The sequence below is a fragment of the Rhea americana genome, unplaced genomic scaffold (assembly GCF_003343005.1).
Source record: "Rhea americana isolate MKP2758 unplaced genomic scaffold, rheAme1 scaffold_89, whole genome shotgun sequence".
Lineage (NCBI taxonomy): Eukaryota > Metazoa > Chordata > Aves > Rheiformes > Rheidae > Rhea > Rhea americana.
Window position 1 is genome coordinate 1,554,059 of NW_028187077.1, and position 16,327 is coordinate 1,570,385.

Below are 16,327 nucleotides of genomic sequence, written 5' to 3' on the forward strand. Positions count from 1 at the left end.
ATTAAAAGAATTCTACACCCCCCTCCCTTTTTTTGATAGTTAAACCACTTCTATACTTAAACCACTTCACAAGKGCAGTAGCAGTAATTTACACCCCACATTTTGCTACAGCAAGGGGGAGGAGAATTGAAACACGGCTTCCTTCCAATCCTTCTCCATCTTCCAATCGACAGCACTAAGCTCAAAGTTACTTCTAGGTCACCTCACCAGCTTCACTATGCTTTAACACCCCTTTAATAACCCCCCAAGCGTGGCTTTACACCTCGGCCGGACAAGACAAACCCTGAGCCGGCTCCCCGGAGAGCAGTGAGGCCGAGCCCGCTCCGGCTGCAGGATGGGCTGGCGCTCGAGTTCAAACCTGGGCGGCCCGCTCTCGTCTCCACCTTGTTTGCAGCGGGAAAGCCCTGCGGGGCGCGGCTGCCCAGCCCTGCCCGCTGCCRGCGCGGTTACACCCGCGGGTAGGCGGAGCCCTCCACGCCCGAGGTGAAGGAAACGACGAGGCGCGGCAGGTTCCGCAGCTGGGAAGCTGCGGCGGCACCGCGCGCCGCCTTCAGCGCACGGGTTTTAATGGCCCCAGGGGAGCCGCGGGCAGCGCTCGCCCCCTGCCCGCGTTTGAAGGCGGCGCGGCCTCCGCGCACCCCTCCTCCATTTCTGGGGCTGGCGGGGCAGGGGCGGGAGGAGACGCCTCCGCGGGAAAGCCCWGCCCGCCCGCCACGTGCGGCGCGGCCGAGGCGCGAAGCCGTTGGGGCGGAGGGCGGGAGCCTCGTTCTGGCCCAGTAACGGCCGCAGCCAACGGCCGCGGCGCGAGGAGGGTTAACGGCCGCCTTCCTCCCTCCCCCCGCCCCCCCCCGCGCCGTCGGCTGCCGGTGGGCGAGGGCCGCGGACGGCGCGCTGCCGCCCCGGCGCCGGTGCTCCCACACTGTCTTGCCGGCTTCCCGTGGCGGGGGACGGAGAGCCGGGAGGGCAGGGCGAAACCAGAAACCGCGGGAGGCGTCACGGGCCGGGATGGCCGCGACCCGGTTGCGGCAGCAGCGCGCAGGGAGGGGGGCTGGGGAAAAACCGGTGGCGGCGGGTGTCACTGTTTCCAGGCTGCAGGTTTGGGTGCCGCCTGAGGGAAGGCCTGTACACCACCTTCTTAATCAGGAAGGCGGAATAAAAAGTTGTACAATAGTTAAATTTTATTACAAGTGTAATAAACTTAATTTTTAGCACTAAGGCAATCACAGTTTCATAARTTATATACATATAATTTACACAAGTCTACATTGACAAAGCAATTACCAGTCACATTATCAACGAGGGGTTTCTGTTATGGCAAATAAAGTTATGAAAATTCACAGTTAATCTGCAAGTACTTTAAAGATGCAGGAATCATATTGCACATAATAAAACAGTGCTGAGGAGCAGATTTACAGTGTTCCAGCTATTCCTTCACATAATATTCATTGGTCATAATCATGCAATACTTCAAATACAGAATGGTATCATGTACCACAGTAAACAGTTACTCACAATGTAAGTTTTAAATAGAGTAGCAAAAAGCTGTTAGGTTTCTCTTTAAACCATATTTAAATTCTTAATATATAATAAAACAATACAATCAAACGGAATTACTGTCGTCACATTATATTTCTAGTATTCTTCCTTGTCTTTTCCTTTCTTTTCCTTTTCATCCTGTAGTGCAGTACCAAGTTTCTTTATAAGAACTGACAAAACTTTGTCCAAAGGGTCCATTACCCCCCGTTGCAGCCACTTTGGAATAGTAGTCCTTGCATGGTGAAAGCCCAGCTTTTGAAGGATGTAGTCAACCCCAACAGGATCAATTTTTCTCCCAGTCCAGGAGATTAATCTAAAATACAAAAATCGGACTTAAATATATAAATACAGATACAGCAGCTAGCATTTGTCTAAACAAACATCCATTTTTTTCATTGGAACTTCTGAACAACTGAAATCCAACAGGCATTCTTTCMAACTTAATTTATATAAGCTGAACATGACTAATTTTTGAAGAAAGAAGATGCTTGAAGAAGCAAAAAATAGAACAGGCAGCCTCCAAATTCTTTTTAAGTTGATTTAACATTATTACTAACCAAAAATGCCTACTATTTGTCAGATTTATTTGGCCTGAGTTCATGTTTTGGTATGTGAATGAACACTTAGGTGCTCCAGCAGTTTCAGCAGAGATAAAATGCCCTGACACAGACAGAAGTCATTCCCAGTGATCAGAAGTGTGCATTGAGAGCAGTGGGTTGTTTCTATGCACACTGTTCTTTCATGCTATTTTTATACTGTCATATAGCAACTAATATGTAGTGCTTTTTTATTATAAAGTGACTTTTMAGTAGTGACTGTTCTGTAGTAACTAAAATTGCCTGCATTCCTACTCTGCAAAGGAAGACAGACATCATCCCTCCTTGCACAGGAGGAAGGATTTTGTTGCACAGTATCTCATCAGAAAAACAGCAGATGAGGGGAAGGAATGAGAGAGAAGGGTCAACTTGTCAGGACCTGAATTTTTCAAACATTTCGCATTTTTCATTAACATGCCTATCTTTAATTTTTACATTATGCAAGTGTATAAGGGAAGTTTTATTGCAGAATAACATGGGAGAGCAAAAAGACAACTCTGCATGCTTTCAGAAGAAAAAATGTAAAATAAATGTAAAGATGCAAGTTGAAAAACCGTATGACAGAAAAAGTGAATTGCGGTGTTGTAGGAAACAGTAGAAAAATAGTAATCTGTGGTCCTTAATGAGTTGAATTTTGCTATATCCTGATTTTGAACAACATCCAACATCATCTAGGCAATTTAGTTTTCAAAAGCTTAGTACATAAATTAACTAACGTAATCAGTAATTTGGTTACTCAGCTTTTGTCATAGCCTGTAACAGATACCTTTCAGATCAGCACTAATAGCCAAAGACAAGTCTGTAAAAGCATCCACATGACTGATTCTCTAGTAGCTGAACAGCATCAGCTTGGAAACATTTGTCCTTTGAAGAACAGTACCCATAGATAAAGTACACAGAAGAGATTGCAGATAAACCTGCTTGTTACCTGAGTGTGGGCTCTAAATGCCAAGTATTGCACATGAATTCTCTCCAGTCAACTGTAGTGTAAGTAATACTTTCCTCTGCTTCTCCATCAGTGGAGCTCTCATCAAGTACACCAACAGAGCTTTTCTGTCCTGGACGAGCAGCCAAAATGCGAGGGGGGAAAATAGCTATGAAATGGGGAGAAGGAAAGAAAGAAAAAAGGGAAAAAAAAAAAAAGCTTAGTCATAAGCATCCCACTTTAGTTTTCTTTGGACCTCTTAAGAGAAACACAAGCAAAAATCTCAGAGAAGTCAACATTTTTTTTCAGCTTGTCATGTAAACAAGACATGTTTTTCAGAACTTTTGGCAAACAGTTTTGAAAAAAGTATTAGTAGAAATGTTTTATCAACACTTTAATATGGACTGTATAACWCTAGAACATGGTGTTCTCCCTTCTCTCTTGTCAGCCCAAACCATCCACAATTGGAGGTCCTTCTTTTAAATTAATTCTTGTGTACAGCAAAGTGTATCACAGTCCACAAGCAAAATTCTGACATAATCCTAACTTAGGATATATTTTTCAGATGGATGGAGTATTCACTGTGGAGAGAGCAGGGGGAATACTTCAGTTCAGTCCTTGACCTAAGACATATACCATCCTACAAAAAGAAAGTTAAACTAAATACCAGATGGCAAAATTGGAGCAGGATTACAACTTGAAGTAGCTAGAAAAAGATCATCAGTAGCGGATAAGGAACAAAAATTCAGAGATATGTCTGTGCTTGGCAGCACAGAGCACGTGGTTGCTGCACTGGATGTGACTGAATTGGTAGTGGGCAACCTGTTGCATCTAGGTTGTGTAGCGAAGCACCACACAGATACTTACAAGCTCCCTGAACACAGTGGCCCTCCTAAGTTTGTAAGTCTGTATACAACTACTCTGTTTACAGTTCTGTGTTAGCTGGCTTAAAGCCAGCTCAAGTATTTCCTGAACAATGTTCTATTTTTATGAAATGCAAAAAGATCTGACATCTCTTGGCTTTCAGTCCAAAACAACCATGAAAACCTTTCTATGCTTTTGTTAAAACACACAATTAAATTTTAATCATCAGTGGTTGGAAGAGATCTATCATTTTATACTACTAAGTCCAAATCACAAGAAGGCTTCCCCCCCCCAAATTAAATCCATTTGAACAAAAGCATTACACCAAAAGTATGTAGGTGTTTACTATGAAACAGCATGACACTGACAAATTGGTCCCCTAGTGTTACCTCATGCAATAACAACTTACCTTTTTCTTTTTCTTTTAGATAAGCAGATACCAAGTCATGCAAAAACATAATCAGTTCAGCATCCATGGTCACACAAATGTGGTCTGTGAATTCAGTTACCACACTACACTCCACCTTTGGTTTAACAGTTGTATCTACATTCAAATAGAAATAGTGTTGATATACTTTTAAATACCTATTATATACATAAGAATAGAATTTTAATACAAAGTATTTCAAAATTATCTTGCTCTTATTGAACCAGAAACTCAAATGAGAAGAATGACCATAAWAAAAAATAGTGCTTAGCATCCTCAACATTCTTTTCACTGTTTTCACCTAGATTAAGGATAATCAATATTCTATATCATACAGTTTTCTGTACTTTCAAGCTTTTATAAAGTAGCAGAAATTAACTTGCAAAGTCAACTTACAGTAGTACCGCTGGCTTATGCTATGTTATTAATGCATTATTTTATACAATATGAAAAGATGATACCAGATTTTGCAAATTTATCTACATTAAACATGTTGACTGCTGTCACAATAATATCCAGAATCAGATATGGAGTAAAACAGTATTTTAGCTAAGATAAGTATCTTCATTAGTGTCTTATGTCTTCAGGCGTCTTATTTCCCTCCMGCTCCAATTGCAATGTGAGGACATATTTTAAAAATGAGAGTATAAAGTTTAGGTTCAGTTCTTAGTTCACTCCCTTTTTTAAAAGAGCCCTTCTCTTTAACATTTTTTTTTAAGTTTGAAAAAAAAACAACCCAACCCAGCTGAAACATTCATATTCATTTCTCTTAGTAAGGCTATTCTACAATGACCAGCCTCTGGACTAGATGTTCACCTTCTCATCAGAATTCCCTCTGCATTTTATTTCAAAATAGTGTTCCTTCTTGCAGATCTGCAGTAATCTTGAGATTAAATAACCCCCTTTAATCAGTGAAATATCTTTGTATTTAACTTCTGATTTACAAAAAATAGCTTTGCATCAAGCAAAAGAAGTAATGTTTACTGCACCTTGTAATGAAGGCTCTTGTGACTCTTGAACATGAATAGATTTAAAATCCAGCTGCATCCTTGGCAATGCAAAGATAGTTTCAGTTTCATGGTTGTAACTGGAGCCTCCTCTGAAGCCACTTAACAAGCTCGAGCTTTTCACTGTTGTGCTACTCTCTGGGTTATTAGCATCAACATTTCGAAGGAGGTTTAATTCTACAGAGGCAATAAGAGATTCCTCAATTCAGCAATCTTTTTTTTTTAATAAAGACCTGTCCGCATGGATAGTGGTAAGTTTTTCAATAAATTCAGTTGCATAGCGGTAGTATCATACACCAAAATACACCTCAATGAGAGCCTGCACTCAACGAGAAGTGGGGTGGGGAAATAGGCGTTGCTACCATAACAACTAAGCACTTCTAAAAGCATCTACTCATTCCCTGGAAGACCAAAGTCCAAATTTTATTTATCTGACCAGCCTATCACAGCTCTGTTCTATACATTAGCTTTCAGTTAAATGAGATTTGGACTATACTTTTTAAGTGTGCTCTCTGTGCTTGAAATTATACTACTACTTAAAATGAAAATAAATGTTTCCATCTGATAAARTATCTAAATTCACTGAGGCAGCACTGCTATCAAAATCACAGCTGACGAGGAATCCAATTTTGTCATGTAACTTCATGTAACATCATTTTGAATAGTTTTCAACTGCTAAAATTGTGACAAGACAAAGTTAAGAAAAGTTCCTATTTAATCGTAAAACTGCTGGTGCATGAGTATTAAAAATATTACRTCCCTTATCTTGCTCCCTACAGCATGACCACAAAAGGTCAAACAATCAAGTGATGCTGTTGTTTGTATTTTTAAATACTCCAGACATAGTGAAACAGGGCTGGGTAAAAATATTCAACAGATAGTTCACAAGTAGAGGCACTCCAACCACTACATCCTGTTGTGTCTTTCTAAAGAAATAAATATTAGTATATCGACAACTCAAAAAAATTGTTTTCAAGAGGCTATAAACTGTACATTTCTAATTATATGCCACATCCTGCTCTTCACCTATTCACAGGAATTCTATTGATTTTTATCTCTTGATTTGGATCTCTCTGGATTTTGTGAATGGACTAGGAACAGCTGTACTTTTAAGATTTATTTTTTTAATATATCTTGAAAGTTTTATTTTCCAATTAATAGGGACAACAGACATGATTCAGAAACATTTTAATGCCTAGAATCAGCTGAAGGTTGAAAAGCATTAGGCAGGTAAGTAATTTTTAAGTGTTCATAACAAGTGAGATACCTAAAATAAATTCCTTTTTCAACTTAACTTGTAAACTCTTCATATGTAGTGAAATAACTAAATATATCCACATAGTACAAGAGCACAGCTGGACAACTATGTGAAATAATAAAAACCTGTACATGTGGTAAAAGAGAAAAGGATGAAAAATAGAACTCCTGCAATGCTATAAGTCCTATACACTAACTTTTTTGGATTTACTGCCTAATTTGAAAAAGGACTTGAGCTCAGTTACACTTCCAGCTATGCAGTGCATTATGTTTTATTCCACCATTCACTATAAGCTTCACAACAAGAAACAACATCCATCCTTTCAAAGCAAACTCCCTCCTCTTTTACSCCCTTGAAATTTAGCAGCTTTTAAACAGCACAATCGGCATTGCCTGACAAGCGGATCAAACCCCAAACTTAACGAACACAAATCCAACCTTCGTTCCTTGTTGCTGTGACATAATTGAACCACTCTTTCACACTGGCAACTCCATGTGGGGGATTTTCGTGGCGGCGCCTTGTTATCTTTGTGATTGTTGCCATAGGGCTTTCAAGTGCTCCACAAGGTTTGGTGACCATCGTGTTATGGCCCAAATGAAAGTCCAGGGTTTGCACAATGTATGTTGAATGATCACTGGAACCTGCATTGAAAGCACAGGGTGTATAGAGAGAAAAAACAAAAATCAGGAAACACACAGGTATACAACAAGAATAACTAGTTAGCCAGTGGCATTAAAAACTGGCGTAAAGCTTGCAGACAACAAAATTTAAATCCTCACAGTAGCTACAGCCAGTAAAGACTTCTCAATATAAAGGCAAACATAAGTGATAAAAGGTCTTCAAAATTCAACATGTAGAAGCCAAAGACTGCATAAACACAGATGTGCAATTAACAAGGCAGACAATCCCTGTCATAGGCATACCAAGGACTTATCTACTATGCTTCAGAATGCACTTTTCTTTATTTCACAGTTAAAGCAAATGGTGGTAAAGATGTACAAGAGGGAACAGATTATTATTTTACATAAGCAGTACATCTCTAGAAAATAATCTTGATTCAGACTTCAAAGTAAGTTTTTCTTTGATTTCCTCTTACTTATCAATAAATTCTTAAAATTCTTTAAAGGAAGTAAACACAGAGAGGAAGAAATGCTTTAAATTACCATCTTCTGAAACTTTCTGTGCTTCTGTCCAAAATGCAATGTTGGGTTCTTCAAGGTGAAATAAGRCCCAAGATTTTGAACGGAAATTGGGTCCATGAAAACAAGCCAGTGTCATATGGTTTCCGTGCAAGCTCATGGATCCTCCAAATTGCATTCCATCTTCTGGCAATGGCATCTGAAATAAGGATATATGGCACCCAGACAGCACCTTCAAAACCCCTGGCCAATGGCGATGATGAGCTGCATCCAACACTAGAAAGACAYGCAGTAGCAAGAGAGAAACAAACATTAGGAAAAAGGAAGATACAGAAAAGATTGCTGCTGTAGTTCCTGTGTCTTATTAAAAACAGTAATTTTGATTGATATTTTCATTGATACTGTTTCATCTTTGTCATCTGTGAGACAGTTTAAGTTAAGAGCTTCTAAACAAGCCTACTTAGAAATCAATGACTTACTGGGTTCAGATGAATGATTATTTCAGCTCATGTTTAACAAAGTAAGAATAACAKCACATTTCCACTCCTACCCAAAGAAGAAATAATTTTTACAGAAGAAACTTAAMAAGTTAAGTTTTCAAACTGCAAAATGATTTCAACAAAAGCACATGTTTTTAACTAAAACTTGAAAATAAATTAGTTAATTCTTGTATCAAAAGTATAGGAGGGCGTCCAAGATCTTTTCCCTCTTCTTAGAAAAGTTATTGCCAGCCCAAATTTACATGGAAATAATTTTTAAGATTTTTTTTAAGTTAAACAAATATACTTGCTTGAATAAAGTTGCTCAGATGAATTTTTGTGATTAGAAACATCCTATTTGAAAAGTATACTATGGGACAACTTTCTGTGCCACTTACACTGCTCATGTGAGCTTCTCTCCACATTATTGGCCATTGTCTTTGGAGGAAGATAAGGAACAGGTCCCCAGGTAGACAAAGCTCGCTTGCTTGTATCAAACTGCTGAGTAAAGAACTCCTGGAGTTTCATTCCTATTTTTATCAGGTCTGGTGTAGTCGATCTTGAAATCATCACTTGGAAGATATCCCATTTCAAGTCCCCATGGACAAATATCTCACTAGATATTAAAAATAACAAGAACATTCACAGTTAAACTACATCCTACTTATGATAATAATAATAAAAAAAAACGACCTTTGGCTTTCTAGCATGCTCTTACTTTCTTACTTTCTGTAAGCACCACTATACAGAATCCATACAGGCAGAACTAAACATAGCAAACAGCATTACCTTTTATCAGAGATGCTTGAATCCAAAGCATTGTACAGATTAATTTTCCATTCATCCTGTAGYTTAAGATCTGCATTACTGAAGATTCCCATTAGGATACTGGATCCCATATAGTCAACACGTGCTTCAGTGGAACCCATAGTAATTTGAATTTTATGATTGGGCTGTTGRTTTGGGTGTTCAGAAATATGAGCTGAAATAGAACCAAATAACACCGAAATACAGCATTAAAATAAAGAGATTCTATCAGTGGATATCACACTTATGCCATCCACATGATACAGAGGGACTGTGATGACATTGTTTTCTTCAGGTGCATGGAGAGATCCTCACACTGATGAGAAGCTGGAAAATCCAGTCCCTCTCCAAAGCTTCTTTTGCATTTCCTAGACCATAAGCACTTGGGAAATTCCAGTCCCTCTCCAAAGCTTCTTTTGCATTTCCTAGACCATAAGCACTTGGGAAATTCCAGGAAAAGCTGATATGCTATCAAACTTTTCCAGGTGCCATGTGTCCAGACAGCTGAGGGAGGCATGGSGAGGGGGGCAGAGCTAGCTACTATAATTTAAAGTAACCCTGAGACTGAATTAGTCCCTAATCAGGAAACTATCCTTGCAATTCAGAGTGCACTCTGAAGGCACAAGTGAGAATCCAAACCCTTCATATACTAGCAGGTTGACAAAGGTGGGTATGGCATATATACTTTAGCTTTTCATGTYTATCATCCGGGACACACATTAATACTGACCAGGTTTCCAACTTACCCACCATCTCCAAGGTGTTAACATCTATGGTACCTCCAACAACTCCCCCCCTAGAGTCCAGCTGTGACCTTCCCAAACCAACAGACATGCTAATTTCACGATCTCTGCTACTACCCACAGATAAGCGACCTTGGCTTTTCAAACCGCTGGTGGTCCACCTAGAACAGATGTGAAAAATGAACAAACTTTCAATCTTCCAAATAAGAAACACAAAATTATTTACTGCAGAGTAGCAAGTAACATGGATTAGGCACATGTGACTTCATGATTAAGTACCAATATTCATGAGGGGCTTCACAGATCAGAATTGAAAAAAGGCAGGGTTTCAAAGCTACAAGACAGTAGGCTATTAGTAAACTGAAGGAGCAGTAGTCTTTTGCCAAAACACTACAGTCTGCTAAAACACATCTGAACTTGTTTTATACTTACGTAGTATTGCCCATTACATTGCTCATATTCATTTGGACATTTAATTGTTTCAGGTTCATAGCAAATACAACCAGCGTTTCCCATGGTGTTCCTTGCTGGCTTCCAGCTTTATTTGACTTATTAAATGGAGTTGATGTTTTTGAGAGAGTATCTAAAGAAAAAGAAGCCAAAAATTTAAAAGATGGCATCCACTAGAAAAAAATGGCGGAGTATATACATTAAAAGACACTACTAAGGGACAGACAGACATCTTTTTTAAGGTGTCCTGTGAGACTACAAGTAAGGATAGGAGAGAACCAAAAGATTTACAGTAGGTGCTGCTCATAGAAATAGAGTCTTTTTATACAATTWTTTTTACCAAAATCTTTCAGTCAGTCATGCAAAAGCTTTTTTAATTCTTAACCACTTTTTTTAAAAAAAAGTGCATTTAGAACATGAATTTTAAGTATTTAAATATTCATGCAGTGATTATTTGTACAAGTGCCAAGTCAGGACTTCAAGAGTTGAAGTCTTCCTTACTCCTCTCCCAAAATTCCTAGAGATAGTCTTAAAAAAGAGTCTGCAAAATTGCATTTCCTATGAACAAATCACTTTACCAGTCATAAATCTTTCCCCAGACATGYTTTCTTTTAAAAAATTGTTCATATACTAATATCTTGCTTCCTAAATACAGACAAAATACCTGTTCTTCTTCCTTTTCTTAGATTTTTCCTAGAGTAAAAATAAGCACCATATTTCTAAACCTCCTACCTGTATCTAATGCCAGAAATATTACAAACAGCCAACTCTACATTACTATTAGATACAATTTACATGCATAGTAAAAGAAATTACAAGTAAGTCTGCATTTATTTCTTATATAAAAATTATTTTATTTGCATCATTTAGTATGAGCCCTAAGTTTCAATCAGATGAGATGAAATAACTGACCTTATCTGTGAGTTGTGATATCCCTTCTCTGCTAAGAACATGGTAATTGTTTGGATGAGAATAGAGGGCAAAGAAAATAAACACAATCAAAACTAAGCTGCAGAACTCAGCTAACCCCAGCTAGGTAATTCCTGCTCCAGTAAAAGATATTCCAACAKTTTATAGAAAGTATTCTAATCATCTCCAGTTTGATCTATACATTTCAGAAATTTCCTAAGTCATAGGCTCTCCACTCCAAAGCACAAGTGAACAAGGAACGTTTTATTACTGCTTCCTAGACATTCATTTTTCATGTAACTGCTAGAAAAACTCTAAAGAATAATTTTTTTTAAAAAAATCATCCTCTACTAACCTCTCTGAGGCACTGAAGAGTCAGACACACTCCTGGATCTTGTAACAGCTGGAGACTTTAAGCTATGAGATGCTGCCCCAGGTGACATACTGCTGTTTGCATTATGCTCATTAAAAACATTAGGTGACTGTGCCATGTGTGTAAATGAGGCAGATTGGCAGGGTTGCTCCCATGTCCTACAGTATGCTTTCCGTGATGATTCAGGAGAAAGGTGCTGGCTTACCCCTTCAATGGAATCTGGTGTTCCGGGACCCGATGCTACTGGAAGAAAAAAAAAGCATATGAAAGGCAGAAGAACTATTTCAYTTCTATTTCACAATATCTTCCTACATACTGGAGAACGTTTCTAGAGCGTCAAGCTTTGAAATAAACTTCACTAATGTTTTTCTAACATGTTAATTCTGATAAGCTCTTTAAACAATTCCATGAGCTACTTAAGTTAAAAAAAAAAAAAAAAAAAAAAAAAAAAAAAAAAAAAAAAAAAAAAAAAAAAAAAAAGGAAGAAAAGAAAAAGAAAACCTAGAGATTAGAGATGGAAAATGTCTATTACAGTGACTGCATAAGAAGGAGATTGTAATACATACTCATTTCTACATTTCTATCCAGCTACATAAGTTGTAATATACTGCTGATATATGTTTATGCAAATCCTACAATAGGCCATCGTACAAAAGGTTTTCCATGAGAAGAAATATCTTACCTGGCATATTTATTGTCTGATCACCTAGGAAGAGCCGTCTAGCAATGCTTCTCCTGTACCAAGCCCTTGGGAAGGCTAGAATCTCACTGAGTCGTCGCATGTCATATTTAAAAGAAGCAGATCCTATATCACAGACCGCTGACAATGAAAAAGCAAACAAATACAGCTCTAAGTAGACAGTAATAATGGATTTTGTTAACCCAATCCAATTAATAGGCTTTGAGGGTGTTATCCTTTAGAATAGTCAAGTATTTCTCTACCCAGCAGTACAGTCAGTGCTATAAAGAAAAACAGTTACTAAAAACAGCGATTTTCCTCAGGTGCTGCTATTTGTCCAAACCTAACATTAGATAAAATGCATTTCATAARGACAAGATGGAACCTATGAATACACTTGATGCTGGGTCCCCACTTCTGTTGTATATGTATACCTCAGACTCGCCACCTGACGGCTTTAATGGCAGATTAATCACAACCATTCTGCTGTTTGCCCAGGAACTCAGGATCCCACAGGCAGGGCAGAAACAGTCTCTAAAACCCACTATTACTCTGTGGTTCTTTGAGCGTTCAGGAGTGCAACTTCACAGGCAACAGGTAGTGAACTCTGATGGCCAGTAACTGAACAGAGATTGTAGAACTAACCCACCAGGTTAGACATGCAGCACTACAGATAAAGTTAGTAACCACTTACAAACACTGTATTAAAACAAACTGATCATAAAGAACATAAAGAACACAGCTTGTGATCCAGGAGATTCAGCTTTCATATTTAGAGGGCACGGTATACCATCTCTATAATAGCATCTCTATATGCTATTCATGCATCATTACTATATAATCCACTTTTATTTTTCTCTATAGGGAGATTACTTGACTATTGCTAGTTGTCATACAAAAAAAGAAAGACGATAATGAGTATCTGCAAAAGATTTTGTCCTATTCCGGTAACAGTTCTGAAACATCYATTTCTGGATTATAGATTATAGAAATAAAAAGGATGCTTAGCGATTACTAAACYAGGTTTAATTGAAAGCTTAACCAACACTGCGAATAAGTTTAGTGTAAAGTTTTATTATTATATTATTTTATCTCTGTTATAACATGTAATGTGAGGTAAAACAGCAATAAGAATCTGAATTTTCTTATCCTTCTGTTCCCATGGAACAGAAAAGTGACATAGAAGAGCTTCATAGTTGGGCACTGGATGGCCTGCTGAAGAATTTTATTCACTTGTTGCCAACTCTGGCATGTGGAGAGTTTTTGAACCTATTCCACATGGACGTTGTACACACACCGTGATCATTTTCCAGCTGCAGCAAGCAGCGTGCTTACATAACTTTGAGAAAACACAGTGGAATTCTACCAAACAAGCTCAAAAACTCAGAAACCTAGCCCGAAGGCTGATGATTCCCTTGTTCTTTGTGATTTGTAGTCCTTTCCACTTGTTGCTTTGAGAAGCCATTGTTTGGTTATCTAGGCTTTTTTTGAYCACCACCAATAAAACTGACCGGCAAGGGCCATACCCAAGTGAAACGACAAGTTTAGTTTGAGGATTTCAAAACTATTGTTTTCACTAACGATGCATGCCAGCAAGGAGTAAATGAAATAGCGTAGAAGACAAGACATTTTTTTGTGGGAAACAAAAACTACTGGCATAGCTAATAAAAATAGTTTAAAAGCTGACCAAGCTACTTAGTTTGGTATTGAAGCAAATTATGTAAATGAAAATAGATAATACTACATGTTTCACCACACTGCCATTTATGTWGTCACACATCACAACATTGCAGTCAAAAGTTCTGGGGTTCTCGAGGTTAACAGAGTGAAGGGAGTAGATACCATTCAAATATTCAAACTGTCCAAAAGCTCCAGTCTCTCAGGCATAAGGCTACTCTAAATTTACTGTGGGATTGTGTATCTGAAGACAGATAGATAAATCGATATAAATATCATGCCAATAGGTGGAAAATAATCACTCTTTTTTGCATACTAAGACCACATAATAAAGTTGACACACAAAAAGTTACTATTAAATATTGACTTAAAATCACTTTCTCYTGATCATGTCTGTTGTGAGAAATACCTTCAATACAATTAATATGACATGGAACTTAAATTCCTTGAGTTAAGCATTGTCTAAACACAAACAACTTAGCTTTATCTCAGAATAAGCCTGATGTCAGAGACATGTTTGAACAAACCCATCTGTTTACAGATAAAACATTACATTAAATACATTAAATGAGTTAGGATAAAAAAGTGCATCTGCAAATAGGTACTGTAAGCATACAATTGAAAGTTTAATGTCAATCACCATTTCACTCTAAAAGAACAAAAATTTTACTGCACATGACAGATAGATGGCTCTCAAATAACATCCACAAAAGCTAGTGAGAGTAAGGTGTATCACTGGAATGGCAGTTCTCTTATTAGATGAATAAACAGGAGCATAATTAAAATGAAACAAGCATTTACCAGATATGTTAATCAGCGTAGTATCTATCTTGCTTGTAGCTTTGCTTGCAGACTGAGTCTCAAAAAAGGAGGAACCTCCTGAACGCCTTATTCTTGATAGGCTGACTTTTACAAACTCAAGGTTAATGCTTAAAGAATCCTTCCTGCCTGTGACTGAAGTAGGTTCCTCATCCACATTACCTAGAAATAGAAAGGAGAAAATTTAGTCTTATGTGACCATTTCAGATCTTCAGTTCAAAAATCATGCCTTAGAAAATGGTCATTAAAACAAACACAAATGTATTCTGTACCTAAGGCTCCTGATCCAGGAGTTAGAACAGTAACAGCAGATTTTTGTTTTCCTGCTCCATATGGATGAAACACGTAAAGGGAGAAATCAGACATGCAGGCAGTAAAGCTCAGGCCTGAAGAACTGCTACTAGAAGTGGTCAGGTCTGACTGACTACTACTGTGTCGTGTTCTGCCAAGAGGACTGCCTAGTCCAGGTGATGAACCTGAAGTATAAAAGCATTTTCAAACATGAAATAATACTGGTAACAACATTATTAAATAGACCAAATGCACAATAAATTACACCCTCCTAGGAGCTATGTAGCTTAGATATTCTAAGTAYTGATGTTAGGCGTTTATAACAGATAACTGAGCATATACTCCAATATACTGCATCTGTGTAAGCTTTTCAAGCTTTTACAACAGATTAGAAAACTGATTTAATATGAAGAAATTCTACCCAGATCACTAATATATTAAAAATAGGTTTGTAAAAGTTTATATTTTATTATAATTTTAGACAAAAGTTTTTTTTTTTTTCCACAAACTGCATATAGTATAATCACTCATATGTGTATTACCTTGTGCTCCAGATTTATTAACTGAATTCTTTGAACCACTCTGTGAAGCTGTGCCGCCAACTAACACATTTTCTGCTGGGTACATTGTGCCTAATGTTTCCAGTTCTCCTCGGTTTGAAGAAAACACAAGATCTAAAGAGGGCAACTTYAGCATACATTCAACTCTTGATACTGGCAAGCAGCTGAACTTGATTTGGGAGGGCTAAAACAGGGACAGAAAATAAAGGATTCAATTAACAAATGCAGAATAGTAAAAGCACCCCAAGTTTGAGCTATAATAATAGTATGCCACATTTAATTTTTTGAATCTAAGCATATTACAACTTTTTCAGATTGGTTTTAGAATGAATAAGATAACTCATATAAAGTTCATGCACATATATTCACTCCAGGGAATGCCTGCTTCACCAGATCTATTATCTGGGACAAATTGTTAGAAAACTCAGAGGAATCTTGGATGCAGCAGAGGACATGTGTATTCCTCTCTTCTTTTTCCACAAGTCAGTCCATAGCTTCATTCCTTTCATGTAAGAATTGTGCAAAAACAGTCAACTCTTGAGTGGATCCTGGAGGCCTCACTCACCACCTCACCAAGCCCACACATCCTTGGCCARTTGAGTTGAGTTTGCAGAAGCTGAGTGAGGCTACAAATTGTTGTAGTTCATTTTCATAGGCATAAAAAATGTGTTACAATAAGCTGTTCAGTGTGGAAATATAAATCAAATTTACACCATGAAAAAATGTTATTCAAGCAAAGTGCAAAAATATAATAGCAGCATTCAGATCAAACTCAGGTGCTCTGAATC

At 38.0% G+C, this 16,327-nt stretch overlaps 1 protein-coding gene across 8 annotated transcripts in view; it reads right to left on the minus strand.

The window, feature by feature from the left end:
- Positions 1-1,180: 1,180 nt before the first annotated feature.
- Positions 1,181-16,327, minus strand: part of BLTP1 (bridge-like lipid transfer protein family member 1) — a 121,122-nt gene continuing 105,975 nt past the window's right edge. For 7 of the 8 annotated variants that reach the window (XM_085323888.1, XM_085323893.1, XM_085323889.1 and 4 more), the window contains 15 exons: positions 15,522-15,723; positions 14,961-15,164; positions 14,671-14,850; positions 12,196-12,333; positions 11,496-11,756; positions 10,214-10,364; positions 9,785-9,942; positions 9,021-9,213; positions 8,630-8,847; positions 7,777-8,028; positions 7,051-7,254; positions 5,338-5,532; positions 4,331-4,465; positions 3,061-3,226; positions 1,181-1,849 (listed from right to left, as the gene is read on the minus strand). In XM_085323888.1, the coding sequence (XP_085180014.1) occupies positions 1,633-1,849; positions 3,061-3,226; positions 4,331-4,465; positions 5,338-5,532; positions 7,051-7,254; positions 7,777-8,028; positions 8,630-8,847; positions 9,021-9,213; positions 9,785-9,942; positions 10,214-10,364; positions 11,496-11,756; positions 12,196-12,333; positions 14,671-14,850; positions 14,961-15,164; positions 15,522-15,723 (2,874 nt within the window). In that variant the 3' untranslated portion in view covers positions 1,181-1,632. The remainder of the gene's footprint in view (positions 1,850-3,060; positions 3,227-4,330; positions 4,466-5,337; positions 5,533-7,050; positions 7,255-7,776; positions 8,029-8,629; positions 8,848-9,020; positions 9,214-9,784; positions 9,943-10,213; positions 10,365-11,495; positions 11,757-12,195; positions 12,334-14,670; positions 14,851-14,960; positions 15,165-15,521; positions 15,724-16,327) is intronic. The other variant, XM_085323887.1, reaches the window with a different exon arrangement.